The sequence below is a fragment of the Plasmodium sp. gorilla clade G2 genome, assembly GCF_900097015.1.
Source record: "Plasmodium sp. gorilla clade G2 genome assembly, chromosome: 14".
NCBI lineage: Eukaryota > Apicomplexa > Aconoidasida > Haemosporida > Plasmodiidae > Plasmodium > Plasmodium adleri (nom. inval.).
Window position 1 is genome coordinate 380517 of NC_041706.1, and position 16116 is coordinate 396632.

At 17.7% G+C, this 16116-nt stretch overlaps 5 protein-coding genes across 5 annotated transcripts; 3 read left to right on the plus strand and 2 right to left on the minus strand.

Moving 5' to 3' along the window:
- Positions 1-646: 646 nt before the first annotated feature.
- PADL01_1410000 (rhoptry-associated protein 1) lies at positions 647-2980 on the plus strand (the record flags this gene model as incomplete). The annotated part of the gene is made up of 1 exon (XM_028684375.1): positions 647-2980. One exon carries the CDS (start codon positions 647-649, stop codon positions 2978-2980), a length of 2334 nt encoding a protein of 777 aa, XP_028540459.1.
- A 978-nt stretch (positions 2981-3958) lies between these two features.
- Positions 3959-4506, minus strand: PADL01_1410100 (conserved Plasmodium protein, unknown function; the record flags this gene model as incomplete). The annotated part of the gene is made up of 2 exons (XM_028684376.1): positions 3959-4030; positions 4177-4506. 2 exons carry the CDS (start codon positions 4504-4506, stop codon positions 3959-3961), a joined length of 402 nt encoding a protein of 133 aa, XP_028540460.1.
- Positions 4507-7412: 2906 nt separating this feature from the next.
- PADL01_1410200 (eukaryotic translation initiation factor 2 gamma subunit, putative) lies at positions 7413-8810 on the plus strand (the record flags this gene model as incomplete). The annotated part of the gene is made up of 1 exon (XM_028684377.1): positions 7413-8810. The coding sequence occupies one exon, from the start codon at positions 7413-7415 to the stop codon at positions 8808-8810; it is 1398 nt and encodes a 465-aa protein (XP_028540461.1).
- A 1133-nt stretch (positions 8811-9943) lies between these two features.
- PADL01_1410300 (conserved Plasmodium protein, unknown function) lies at positions 9944-11096 on the minus strand (the record flags this gene model as incomplete). The annotated part of the gene is made up of 2 exons (XM_028684378.1): positions 9944-10142; positions 10291-11096. 2 exons carry the CDS (start codon positions 11094-11096, stop codon positions 9944-9946), a joined length of 1005 nt encoding a protein of 334 aa, XP_028540462.1.
- A 3088-nt stretch (positions 11097-14184) lies between these two features.
- On the plus strand, positions 14185-15516 carry PADL01_1410400 (ankyrin-repeat protein, putative; the record flags this gene model as incomplete). Its single annotated transcript, XM_028684379.1, has 7 exons — positions 14185-14230; positions 14319-14388; positions 14548-14698; positions 14846-14957; positions 15104-15141; positions 15291-15320; positions 15445-15516. The coding sequence occupies 7 exons, from the start codon at positions 14185-14187 to the stop codon at positions 15514-15516; spliced, it is 519 nt and encodes a 172-aa protein (XP_028540463.1).
- Between the last annotated feature and the right edge of the window lie 600 nt (positions 15517-16116).

Genomic DNA, 16116 nt, shown 5'->3' on the forward strand with positions numbered 1-16116 from the left:
CATTTAAAAATTTTTTTTTTATTTTTTTTATTTTACCTATATTATATATATATATATATGTATACACACATACAAATATGTAAAAATAGACATTTCAAAATATTTATATAAAATAACATATATATATATATAAATAAATAGTAAAATTAATTTATATATATACTTATATTTATATATATATATATTTATATACATATATAAGTTATTTATTTATTTATTTATTTTTTTTTTTTTTTTTGGTTGTATTTTCATTTTTTTGATTCTATTTATATATTTATAGTAATATTTATAATTATAGTTATTATATTTAATTTTTTATCTTTTTTATTTTATATATTAATAACTTTCTTTTAAATATTATGGTATTAATTTTTATTTTTTAGTATTTATATAAGATTTTAAAATAGACAAGATAACATAAATATATATTATATATATATATATATAAATATAATTTTTATAGTTATGCACATATATATATGTATTAGTATATATTATCTTTAAACTATTAGAATATATACTTTATTATTCTAAATATTATTAATTTATAATACTGACATATATATATATATATATATTTAAATATATATATATATATATATATTTATATATATAGTAAAAAATTGATTAATTTATTTTTTATATAATGAGTTTCTATTTGGGTAGCATAATAATTATATTCCATGTACTCTTCCGTAATGTGACTGAAGGTATAAATGTAAACGGAGAGAATAACTATGGAAAAACAATAGTTAGTAATGATTTGAATTTAGATGATTACAATTATTGGACACCAATAAATAAAAAGGAATATTTAAATTCCTATGAAGATGAATTTTCAAATGAATCCTTTTTAGAAAATAAATCTAGTGTTGATGATGGAGATATAAATTTAGGTGATGTAAGTGGAAGCAAAAGTGCTAAAAGAGGACATGCTAGAAGTAGAGCAAGATCTGCATCAGCTGCTGCAATTCTTGAAGAAGATGATTCAAGAGATGATATGGAATTTAAAGCTTCTCCTTCAGTAGTTAAAACTTCTACTCCAGCAGCTACACACACATCTAGTTCAAAATCATCTAGTCCATCTAGTACCAAATCAAGTCCATCAAGTGTAAAATCAGCAAGTCCACATGGTGAAACTGAAGAAAGTACTACTAAAACATCAAAAAGAAGTGCTTCAGTTTCAGGTATTGCAGGTGCAGAACAAGAAGAAAGTAGTGCACCAAAAAACACCCTCACACCATTGGAAGATTTACTTGGTACAAAAGAGCAAATATTTGACTATAGATATTCATTAAATAATATGGAAGAAAATATTAATACACTTAAAAATGAAGGAGAATTAGTTGCACAAAAGGAAGGATTTGATTTTGATGAAGATATGAAAAAAAATAAAGAAGAAAGAGATAAAGCACTTGAGAAAATAGGAAAAGAAACAGATGAAGAACCATTTATGTTTTCAGAAAATAAATTTCTTGAAAATCAAGTAAAAGATAGAAATGTTGCTGGATCCTTTTCTAGATTTTTCAGTAAATTAAATCCTTTTAAGAAAGACGAAGTAATAGAAAAAACTGAAGTATCAAAGAAGGTATATTCAGGTATAAGTTTTAATCTAACTGATGAAGAAGCTAAAATATTAAGTGTCAGTTCAACCTATAAAGAATATCCAGAAACCATGTTATATAACTGTCCAAACAATTCCTATTTATTTGATACTATAGAATCATTAAAAGGAAGATTAGTTGATATTAAAAAAAGAGAATCTAACATAACAACAACCTTCGAACAACATAAAGAATGTTTAAAAAAAATGGGTCTACTTGAACTTGAATTAAATGATACTGAATGTAAATACGGTTCATGTATCGGTAGCTTTGGAGAAAACCATCTTAGATTATATGAATTTGAAAATGACTTATTTAAATATCATCCAAATGTTGATTATCTAACTTTAGCTGATGGATATAAATTACAAAAAAATCATATATATGAATTATCCAATGTAAACTTTTGTTTATTAAATCCTAAAACATTAGAAGAATTTTTAAAAAAAAAAGAAATCAAAGATCTTATGGGTGGTGAAGATCTTGTAAAATATCAAGAAAATTTTGAGAAGTTTATGAGTATATCCATAACATGTCATATTGAATCTTTAATATATGATGATATTGAAGCTTCTCAAGATATTGCTGCTGTTTTAAAAATTGTTAAAAGTAAATTATATGTAATCACATCAGGTTTAACATATAAAGCAAGAAAATTAGTATATAAAATTTTTAGTGAAATCCAAAAAAATCCAGATGATATCTATGAAAAATTAACATGGATTTATGATAATATCTATATGTTTAAAAGATATTATACTTCATATGCTTTACAAGATATCTGTACATATGTTGATGTTGATAGAACTCCAATGGATACAGAAATACATGTTTATAACAGAATAGTAGATTATGTTCGTTATTATAGTTCATGCTTTAAAAATGTTATTATTTATAATGCTATCATGTCTGGTATACATGAAAAAGTAAAACATTTCTTTAAATTAGTACCAAGACGTAACTTCCTACTCGATTATCACTTTAATTCCATTTTTGAAAAAGAATTAAAACCAGTCAGAAAAAATAGTACCTCACATGTTTATTATGATGGAACCGTTTCAGCATTTGCTTATTATAACTTAGATAGAAGAGCTATGGTTAATATTATTAATGATTATTTCGAAGCAAAGAAAAAAGAATTAACTGTTATAGTATCTCGTATGAAAACAGATATGCTCAGTCTTCAAAATGAAGAATCAAAAATACCAAATGACAAAAGTGCAAATTCAAAACTAGCTACAAGATTAATGAGAAAATTCAAGGCTGAAATTAGAGACTTCTTTAAAGAAATGCGTGTACAATATGCTAAGTTAATCAACATACGTTACAGATCTCACTTAAAGAAAAACTACTTTACCTTCAAGAGATTAGATTAAGAATATATACATCAAAAAATATATATATAATATAAAAATTTACTAAATATGTGTATATATATAAATAAATAAATAAATATATATATATATATATATATATTTTTTTTTTTTTTGTTTTTTTTAATTTTTTTTATTCCTTTAAATCAAAAAAAACAAGAGGGAATTATATTATATTATAAATTTTTTTTTTTTTAGGTTATTTTATTTAGTATATAAAAAAAGTAAGATAAAGAAATTATGTGATTGTAATTTATATTTAACTTGTAAATAAATTTTTAATTACAACTATAAATATATATTATTTATACATCATCATATTTACGAAAAAAAAATAAAAAATAAATAAAAATAAAAAAAGTTCATTAGTATATAAATTTTTAATTTTACATAAATATATATATATATATATATATATATATATATATTTTCCTTGAGTCTTTTTTTTTTTTTTTTTTTTTTTTTTTAATTTTTTTAATTATACAAATGTTATGTGTATAATATATATATATACATATAATTTGGGTTTTTTTGTTTTTCAAGAATATGCTTTAAATAGGATTTTTTTTATATAAATATATTTGAATTGTAATTCTCTCTCTATATATATACACAAATTGATGTCCATGTAGAAATATAAACATATCAAATTTAACTTTTATTTTTGAATAATTTTTAATAATTTAAAAAAAAAAAAAAAAAAAAAAAAAAAACAGTGAACATATATACATATATATGATAAACCTATTATATGTATATTTTTATTGTCTTTATAAAAATAAATTTATTTCCTTTTCCTTTTGATATTATATATATATATATATATATATATATATATATATATATATTTTTTGCTTGTATGCAACGATTAGATACAATAATATATTAGTATATAGAACCTCTTTATTTATTGAATAAATGAATATTTTATGTTATTCACTATTTTTGTTTTATTTTTATTTTTTTGTTCTGTATTGCTTTTCATTTGCCTGTTTTTAGTCTCTTTCTAATTTTTCTCACTGACCGACAATCTGGGCGTGCTCCATTATTTGCCTAGAGTGTGTAGAATTAAAAAAAGGAAAACATAAAAAAAAAAAAATTAAAATAAATATTATATATAAATATCAATATATATATATATATATATACATATACACGTTTGCATATATTTGTAACAACGGTTTATATATATTTATAACCTTCTTAGGGTATCTAGCCCCAGGACTCCTATTCCAAAAATATAATACCTTTTTATCCTGATTTTCACTATTTAAATTTTCATTTGTATTTTTTTTTACATTATAAATAAAAATATTATCGTTTAAAAATAAGGATTCATTCGTATCTGTTACTAATTTGTATCCTGTATTATTTATTTTTATAAAATTTTCTCTTTCTTCTATAATTTTGTTTTTATATCCTTCATTTAAATTTGAGGATTTTAACAAATTAATTGAATGTGAGAACATACGACTTAAAAAAAAATTACTATTGACCACATGCTTTTTTAATATTTGTACTTTATTCATTTTGATAGAAATAAATAATACAATATATAATATTATAGTTACATAATAAAATATTGTATTTTTTTTTTTTTTTTTTTTTTTTTTTTTTTACATTATATAATTTTATATTCATAAAAGGGATATATATTATTATATATAGCCTTTCTCTTCAAAAATATTCATATTAATTTCATCACATTGTAAAATATATGAAACGTATTATTATTATTATTATTTTTTTTTTATGACAACATTTAATTATTTACTTTATTTATATCATATATGGATAATAATCAACTTACAATGAATTAATTGACAATATTTAATATTTAGTATAATTTATAACTTGTTCTTTTCTTTTTTTTATATATTTTTACCATACACACATATTATACATATATATATATTAGTTGAATAGAAATATGAAATTATTTATTTCTTTTGGAAACAATGATCTTACAATATTTTTATTTTTTAAAAGAAAAAAGCATTGATATTCTTAATATCTTATATTAATGAATTATCTAAAGCTAAAGAATAAAAAAAATAAAAAAAAAGGAATCATTATAATAAGAATGTTCACAGTACCCTTATATATAAAAATATAAATATATATATATATATAACAAGAAAGTAGAAGAATTTTTATTTCTTAATTCAATTTATTAAAAGAAAAAAAAAAAAAAAAAAAAAAAAAAAAAAACATTATATATTTATATCCATTAACTTGGATGAACTATTTGAGATTTATTTTTATTTATTTTTTTTTTTTCCCTGTTATTTATAAAGAAATTTATTTTTTCGATGAACAACATAATTATTTTTACATTTAAAATATTCATTAATTTCAATGACATGAAAAGATTTACATATATATATATATATATAAACTGTCCATAGTACATTTCTTAAAATTTCTTAAAGGGTCAATTTAAACAACTTAATAAGAAAATTTATAATAATCCATAATATAATATGTTCCCATGAAAACGAGAATAATTATTTATATTTCATTAGGCATATTAAAGTTATAAATGTAAATTAAAAAAAAAAAAAAAAAAAGGAAATAAAAGATATACATACACAAATATGTTGTATATTTATATATCACTATGAATTAAAAGAAAAAATGAATTTAATATGATAAAATAAAATATTATAAAAATATATATTACTATTTTACTTATTTTCTATTAGAACAATATAATTGGTGAAATAAATTTTTATATGTATCTAAAACTGATTAAAAATATATATAATATATAATAGCACATTTAATATCATTTTTTAACAACAAAAAAAAAAGAAAAAATGTACAACATATATATAATATATATATAATAAAATAAATATTCATGGTAAAAATACCTTATAAATTATTATAATATGTATATAATATATTATTATGTTTATGATGTATAAAAATTTTAAATTATATTTTATATAAAAAGCCTAAAAAATTGAAATACAATATTATATACATAATTCATATATTATATTATATATATAAATATATATAATTATATTATGTAATTATATACATTAATAAATTAATGAGCCCATATACATACAATATCTACACCAATAAAAAAAAATAAATAAACTATATATAAATAAATATTATTTTATTATATTATATATATATATATATAATAAATAAAAATAATACACTAAATTTTATAACATAATTCCTTTATATATATTATATATTTATATATATTATTATAATTATAATCTTTTTTTATTACGTATATTTATTTATATATTATAAAATTATATAATATATATGATATAATATATAATACTTCACATTGTATAATTTTTATAATATATAATAAGTAGGGTTATACTTTTCATATATAATATAATAACATGAAGTTCAAATCTGGAAAAAAAAAAATATTATATTTATAATATATATTTTATATATTACATTAAGTAAGAATTTTTTAAATAAAAAAAATTCATATGATGAAGAGAATATTTTATAAAAGGTAGAATTTTCAATGAAAATAAAAAATATTTTATTATATATATTATATAAATATATATATAATAAAATATATTTATTTTTATAATATTAGAAAGAGTAAAAATAATGTATTATTTTATATATATATAAATATTTTTATTTTTCTAATGGAATATATAAAATAATATATGAATAAATAATTATTATCAAAAGAAATATTTCTTATTTTGTATAATATCGGATTTATATTTCATTATATATAAATAAATCATTATATACATAAAACTTGTATTATCATTTGTTATTATATATAATAGTAAAATTCATGATAAATATATATATTTTTTATTAAGAAAAAAAGAAAAGCCCTGAATCATATATTATTGAAATATAGGGGAAAAAAGAAAATCATTTTATAAAAACAGAAAAAAAAAAAAAAAAAAAAAGAAAAAAAAGAACATTAATAAATATATATGATATATATTTTTTGTTACAAATATGTAAATTAATAATAATATATAATTAAAATTATATATATTGTATGTATATATATATATTTATTTATTTATTATTTTTTTTAATTATATATAAACAAAAAAAATAAAAAAAAAAAAGGGGAGAAATTATTTGAAAATTGTATTTACATAATTGTATAATATGGGAAATAAAAAATATATGTATGTATTATATATGAATAAATATTATTTAATAAATTTATAAGTTTATATATATGTTTACTTATTTTATGTATATTTGAAAAAAAATTTAATGCGAAATATAAAAGTAATACAATTATTTTGTGTCAAACTGTTTGTAATAATAATTATATATATATAATATATATATATATATATATATATATATATATTTATTTAAATTATATTCTTTTGACATTTTCCATTTCTATGCTCTTTAATTTTTCATTTCCTTGTTCCCTTTCTTATAATAATATAAAATGAATATAAATGAAAAGGATAAATTAGCTGAGCAGAATTTAGAAACTTTAGATGTAACTAAATTGACACCATTAAGTGAAGATGTTATAAGCAGACAAGCTACAATAAATTTAGGTACCATTGGTCATGTGGCTCATGGAAAATCAACCTTAGTTCATGCAATATCTGGTGTTCATACAGTTAGATTTAAGCATGAGAAGGAGAGAAATATTACTATTAAATTAGGATATGCAAATGCAAAGATATATAAATGTACAAACCCAGATTGCTTACCACCTGAATGTTATAAATCATATGAAAGTAGTAAAGAAGATAATCCAATATGCCCACGTAAAGATTGTAATCATGAAATGAAATTATTAAGACATGTATCATTTGTAGATTGTCCAGGACATGATATTTTAATGGCAACTATGTTAAATGGTGCTGCTGTTATGGATGCTGCTTTATTATTAGTAGCTGGTAACGAATCATGTCCTCAACCTCAAACCTCTGAACATTTAGCTGCTGTAGAAATTATGAGATTAAAACACATATTAATTTTACAAAATAAAGTAGAATTAATTAAAGAAGAACAAGCATTAAAACAACAAGAAGAAATTAGAAATTTTGTTTCAGGAACAGCAGCTGATAGTGCTCCAATTATTCCTATCAGTGCTGTCCTAAAGTATAATATTGATGTAGTTTGTGAATATATTGTTACTCAAATTAGTATACCTAAAAGAGATTTTATATCATCTCCACATATGATTGTTATTCGTTCATTTGATGTGAACAAACCTGGTGAAGATATTGAAACCTTACAAGGTGGTGTAGCAGGTGGTAGTATATTACATGGTGTTTTAAAAGTTGGAGATAAAATTGAAATTAGACCTGGTATTATATCAAAAGATGATAAAGGAGAAATAACTTGTAGACCTATCATTTCACAAATTCTTTCCATGTTTGCAGAAAATAATAATCTAAAATATGCCGTACCAGGAGGACTTATTGGTGTTGGTACTAAAATCGATCCTATCTTAACAAGAGCTGATCGTTTAGTTGGTCAAGTTATCGGACATCTAAATAAATTACCTGACTGCTTCGCTGAAATTGAAATATCTTATTACTTATTAAGAAGATTATTAGGTGTTAAATCACAAGATGGAGAAAAAAATACCAAAGTTGCCAAACTTAAAAACGGAGAATTCCTTATGATCAATATCGGTTCTACTTCTATTGGTTGTAGAGTTACTGGAATCAAAACTGAACTAGCCAAATTAGAATTAACTGGACCAGTATGTACCAAAATTGGAGATAAAATTGCTCTCAGTAGAAGAGTTGATAAACATTGGCGTTTAATTGGATGGGGACAAATTAATAAGGGAAAACCCTTGGAACTTCAAGAACCTATTTGATCACAAAAAATAAAATATAAAAATAAATAAATATATATATATATATATATATATATGTATATATTCTTTTGTTAATTTAAAAGAAGAAAAAAAAATTGTATTAAAGAATTCATAATTATCACCAAGTTCATTTATTAAATAATTTGTACCCAAAAATTCAATCAATCAAATTTTTAAGGAATATCATATATTCATATATATATATAAATATATATATATATTTATATGTATCTAATTTTTTTTTTTTTTTTTTTTTTTTTTATATACCTTTATATATATATATATATATTTATATATGTATAAATTAATTTTGTTAATATGTTTTTTTTTTTTTTTTCATTTTTTAATTTTTAATATCAACTTATGATTTTTATAAACTTTTATAAGTAAACCTTTTAGTTAAATAAATATTTAAATAAAAAAAAGAAATGGTATGCATTTATTTTAAATAAATCATTTTTTATTTAGGTTTTATTCATTTATTTTTTTATTTTTTTTTTTCTTCTTTTTCGACCGTGGATATTAAGGTTTAATAAGGGATATTAAAAAAAAAAAAAAGAAATAAAATATATTATATAAAATAATATAACAAAAATTTTAATAATAATTAAAAAATTTATATATATAATCTGAAAATATATTTTTTTTTTTATTTATTTAAAATTTATATGTGAAACATAAAAATATATTGGACAAAAAATAGAAAGAAAAAAATAAAACTAATAAGGAGAAAGAAAAAAAACAATCCTTTATTAATTCATATATGTAATTTTATATGAACAGGTTAAAAAAAAAAAAAAAAAAAAAAGGAAAAAAAAAAAAATAATAAAATAATATAAAAGAAATGTATATATGTGTCTATTATCCATAGACGTATATTAAAAAAAACTAGGTAAAGGGGGATATAATGGAAAACAACATAAACATGTATATATATATATATATATATATATATATATATATATATATATATATATTATTTATATTATAACAATGTGTTTCATATGACTCAATATATGTATAAATTTATAATTATATATTTATTTGATATTATTCTTATAATTCATTAACATGTTTTTTTTAATTTTTTTGAAGATGTAAATATTTTAGGAAATTAGTCCTTTTTGTATATTTTAGAAAATGAATTCACGCTTTAATGTAATTATTGACTGCATAGGATTAGAAAATATAAAATTGAAAAATAAGAAATATTTATTTGATTCGTCTACTCTATCGAAAGATAAATAATTAAAATGTACATTTCTGTCTTTATCTACTTTTACACTGAATTTTCTATTTCCGCTTATATTATCATAAACATATTCATAGGTCCTAAAAAAAAAAAAGTAGAAAAGAAATAAATATTTATATGAATATATAAGAATGTAAATATATAAATTTATACATTAAATAATTTGTATATATATATATATATATATATATATATATATTTATATATTTTTTTATATTTCTTCTTTACTTGTCCTTGAAATTAAATATAGGGGTAAAGACATTATTGTTATACTTTAAAGAGAGGCATACAGAACCATCATATTCATTATGCATATTTCTCTCAACAATAATTTTGTTATTAAAACTAATATTATCACCGTGTTTATTATAATATTCATATAGTTTACTTTCTAAATTTAAAAGAGCTTTTTCACTTTTAAAATCATAATGTGCATTTAAATAGAAATTATCAAAGAACTGAAAAAAACTGATTCTTTTCAAAATATCTATACTATTAAATTCTCCTTTAATTATTGTATTATATATATTTGTGTATGCATTAACATAAACTGTTTCAGGTAATTGATAAACTACATTAGCGCCAAAACCACTATTTTTATATAAGGGAATACTAACATCTAAACCTAATTCATCTATACAAAAAAAATTATTTTTATTAAATTGCATAAAATTAGTAAATATTTCTTGATCTAATATATTAGTCTTTTCTTCATTTTCTTTATTTTCTTTTTCTTCAACAACTTTAACTGGTACTACTTCTTCTCCTTTTTCTTTTATACTAACATTTGCATATACACTTAATCTATCTTTATATAATCTTTTTCGAAATTTAGTATACAAATTTACTTTTTTTATATTGTCTTTTAAATTCTTATCTGATTTTAATACACCCAAGGTATTATAAAAATCTAACAAATCTTTTTTAATTTTATTAGAGCATAAACTATACTTCTGATTACCTATTTGTACATTTATACATCGCACATAATACAACAGACAACAAATAACACACACCAAATATATTTGGGACATTATTAATAACTATTATTTTTCTTTTTTTTTTTAAAACAAAAATTATCAAAGTAATATTATTTTTAACAACAAAGTAATTATATTATGTTGTAAGGTAAAATATGTAATAAGTAAATAAAATTATATATATATTTATATATATATATATATATGTGACATAAAAAAAAATAAATAAATATAAATAATAAATCACACAAATTTATTAAATTTTATTGTATTCCAAGTAATTATTTATTATATCATTCTCTTAAAAATATATATATCTAAAACAATAAATAAATTATATGTACATTATATATATATATATATATATATATATATAATTTTTCTTTTTTATCATATTATATGAATAAAAAAGGTGGTACATATATATATATATATATATTCAATATATGTATAATATAACCTTAAAAATAAACATTATAAGTCCAAGACTAATGTAATGAAATGGTGTATATATGAATATTCATATATATAATTAAATATTACATATTTGCTTATTATTATTCAAAACTGAAAACATTTAATAATTATAATATTATTTACATAAAAATCTAAAATGTTATATATAAAGAATTAAAAAAAAAAAAAAAAAAAAAAAATATATATATGTATACATAAAAAAAAAATAATATAAAATATTATGATATATAATAATGAAATTATTTATAGTGATAAGGAGAATAATAATATTAAATATTAATATTATATCATTATTGATATTTGTATTTTTCTTATTTTATATCATATACAATAAAGCTTATCTTTTTCTTTTTTTCTTTTTTTTTTTTTTTTTTGGGTTTTTTTTTTCTTGCTTCTTTTTTAATTTAAAAAAAAATATATATATCTATACATTTCTAATATTTGTTGATAAAATAAAAATTTTCTTTACACATTTTTTTAATTTACTTATATTTAAAAATATATACATATATATATATTATAATTTTTTTTTTTTTTTTTTTTTTTTTTTTGGTTTTGAAATTTAAGGCTTATATATATATAAACAGAATTAATTAAAGTAAAAAAAAAAAAATAATAAATAAATACACATATATATATATATATATATATGTAATATATATATAATATACTACGTCCATATTTATTACATATAAATTTTAAGCGTGCATTGTATGAAATTATGTATTGTATCATTTATTTTTTTCAATCTGTATTTTATATATATATTTATTTAAATCATTTGTATAAAATGGAAATACTTATTTGTATTAATATGAACATTAAATATGTCCATTTAAAAAAAGAAAAAGAAAGAATAATATTCAAAACTTTCAGGTTGTCATATTTTATTATATTTTATTTTTAGATTAATCTTATGAATTGTTTTTTTTTTTTTTTTTTTTTTTTTTTTTTTTTTTTTTATCAGGATGTATAATTATATAAGCATGATAAAATTTTCAAGCTTATGTATTATATATCTGTTTTATAAGTTATTATAGACATAATACATTTAATAATTGAACAAAAAGGTATCGAATAATATTTTATCAATATATTTTAGTATAATTAAAATTAGGAAAAAAAAAAAAAAAAAAAAAAAGAGAAAGAAAAATAATTAAGAGTGAAATATAATTTATTATAAATTATTTTTTTTTTTTCTTTTTAAAGGAAATATTATGCAATCAGTATTTGTATTTATATTTATATGTTATTTTTATGAATATTATATTTTATGCTATTTATTGGAATATATAATTTAGCATAACAAATAATAATATATATATTTTAATTAAGCAAAATAAATTATTATAATATATATAAATAAAATTATATCCACATTAAATATGTATATATAATATATATATTTAATTAATATAGATAATCTAAAAATATTAGGAGAAATGTATTATAAAAATAAATATAGTTTTTATTATTTTTCATATAAACATTAAATATATTATACTTATTACATACATTTCAGACAAATAAAATATCATATGTGCAATGATATTTTTCGTTTATATGTTATGTGTGTAAATATTTTTTCACTTATAAATAAATAAATATATATATATATATATATATATATATATATATGTACATATATTATGCAGAAATGTTGGTATATTAAATATTAGGAGAAAAAAAGTATTTTAATATTATAAATTATTATATCTACACTGTTTCAGTCTTTTATTTTCCATATTTAAAAAAGGATAATTAAATATTGCATTTTATTCATATTAAACTAAAAGTGCCTATATATATTATATACATATATATATATTTTTTAGACTTTATATATTTAATAATTTTTAGTACTACTGTATATACAAGAATAATTTCCTATCGTTTATTATAAATTTACATGAAATAAAAAGGATTACCTCAAAATATATATATTGATAAAAGAAAAAAAAAAAAAAAAAAAAATTATTACCAATGTATAAATATACTTTTTTTTTCTGTTAATGTTATTTATTTATCTCTTAACATTTTCTCTGTTTTTTTGTCTAATTGTATATACATATATATATATAAAATACCCATATTTGATTAATTAACATATTATAACATAGTTATATACCATTTAGATATTTTGCATACATATACTATTTTTTTATCTAATCAGTGTATATTATTTTTTTTAATTATAATATTATAATGCCTTTTTCCTAATTTTTCTTCTTCTTTTTTAAATATATATATTATGTCTATATTCCTTTCTATCCGTTAACATCGAAATTTACATAATTCCATTTTAAAAATATATTTTATATGAAAAAGTTAAAATAATAATTGAATTTATTTATTTTAAGATTACTGGAAATTTCGTGTTTTAAATAATATATGTATTTCATATTCTTAAATAAAAAATATTAATTTTAAATTGTTATATATATATATATATATATATATATATATATTTATTTATATATTTATAATACAACCTTTTTAATTGAATTCATATAAGGAGCTTCTATTTGTATAGAGTAAAAATAGAATAGTTGTTCTTTTATATTTTTTTCATCTCTTTTGTATTATGTTCTTTTATTTTATTCTATTATATTTTTTGTTTATAATATATATTTTTTTTAAGTATTTTTTTTTTTCTTTTATAATTATGTTTAATTATGAAAGTATATTGATTAATGAAGATGTTGTATCAGGTAATGTTTATTAATATATAACTATAATATATTAATATTATTTATTATAATTTTATGTCCATATTTTTATTTTTTCATCTATTAATAGAAATGACCATAGAAGACGCAAAAAAGTTAAAGCCTTATTGGAATGTGCAAATAGCCAATTTTAAAAAAAGGTAAATCACTTAAAATATGTCTATATAATATCTATAATGTGAATTAGAAAATTATTATATATACGTTTTTATGTTTTATAAATTTATTAATTATTTCACTGGTTTTTTTTTTTTTTTTTTTTTTTTTTTTTTTTTTTTTTTTTCTTCCCTTTCTGAAAGTTCAAAAGAACCAATGTTTACATTATTACAAATGGCTATATTACTAAACAAAAAAGATATCGTTGGATATTTACTAGCCAGAAGAGGTTTAGATATTAATGCATTGAGCAGAAATAACCAAACAGCTTTAATGATAGCATGTGATAAAAAAGTAAAAGGAAAATAAAAAATTAAATAAAAATAAAATGTATTACATATTCCAACAGGAATTTCCAATTAGCTAAAATGATGTCATTTTATACAATATAAGTATATTTTTTTTTTTTTTGTTTTTGTTTTATTTATTTATTATTTTAAGGTACCATTAGATTGGATTGAAGCTATTTTAAAAAGAGGAGGAGATTTAGGAATAAATATAAAAGATGATTATGAACAAACAGCTTTAGATAAATGTAATTTTAATTCAAAAGGTATGTAAGGAAAAAAAAAAAAAATAATATTTTTATATTTTTACACATACACATTTGTGTATGTTTTTTCACATTAATATACCAATTATTCTATTTCTCTTGTTTTGAAATTTTAATTATTTGTCATTTTCTTTTTCTGACTATAGCTTATCATTTGCTTTTAAAATATGGAGCTATAGAAAAGGTAAAAAAAAAAAAAAAAAATTATTTAAATAAAAATATGGAATAATTTGCACAAGAAAAAAATATAATAACATGTTATATATAAAATCAAACATTATAATATATTATATATATATATATATATATTTTTTTTATTTGATAAATGGAAAGAAAAATGGTGTCAAGGGGAAGGGTGCTACGGTAAAAATAAAATATAAAAGAAACAATGAAAAAATATGAACGTATAAATGTGTGTGTTTTCTAAATAATAGACATTTGTGATTTCATTGATATTTATGAATATTTTATTTTTTTTTTTATACAGACAAAGTCTAGCAAATTCGGAGAAAGCTTATGGCTCAATGTTTGTGGATGTGGTTCAAGATATTACAAATAATCTTTACAAATGTAAAAATACATATATATATATATATTTGATGTTTTCTTTTTCTTTTTTTTTTTTAAATGATGTTCCTATTTTGAAATGAAAGCATTTACTTATTTTATATTCGATGAAAATATAATTTTTGAATATATTTTTTTTAACTTTTTTCTTCAATACTGTGAATTGTCTATTCAGCTTGTTTTAAAATATGATATATTACTTTTATTTATTTTTCGAATTTTTTTTTTTTTTTTTTTTTTTCTATTTATTCATTCATTTATTATTTTTAATTAATATCTCATATTGAAGAGATTAATTTTAAATATGAACCTCAAACAAAATTCTCCTTTTTCTGATTAATTTATTTTATTTTTTTTATTGTTTCAGATTTTTAAAAACTGTCTTTAATACATTTTTTTTTTTTTTTTTTAAGGATTAGGAACACATATATATATATATATATATATATAATATTTATAATGATCTTATTTATATTTTACAGTTGTATAAAATAATTTAATCTGTTTTAAATAAATAAAATATATTTTTCTATAATTATTAATGTGTTCACTGATGATTATGATTTTTATAAAATAACGTTTTCTTGTTTCT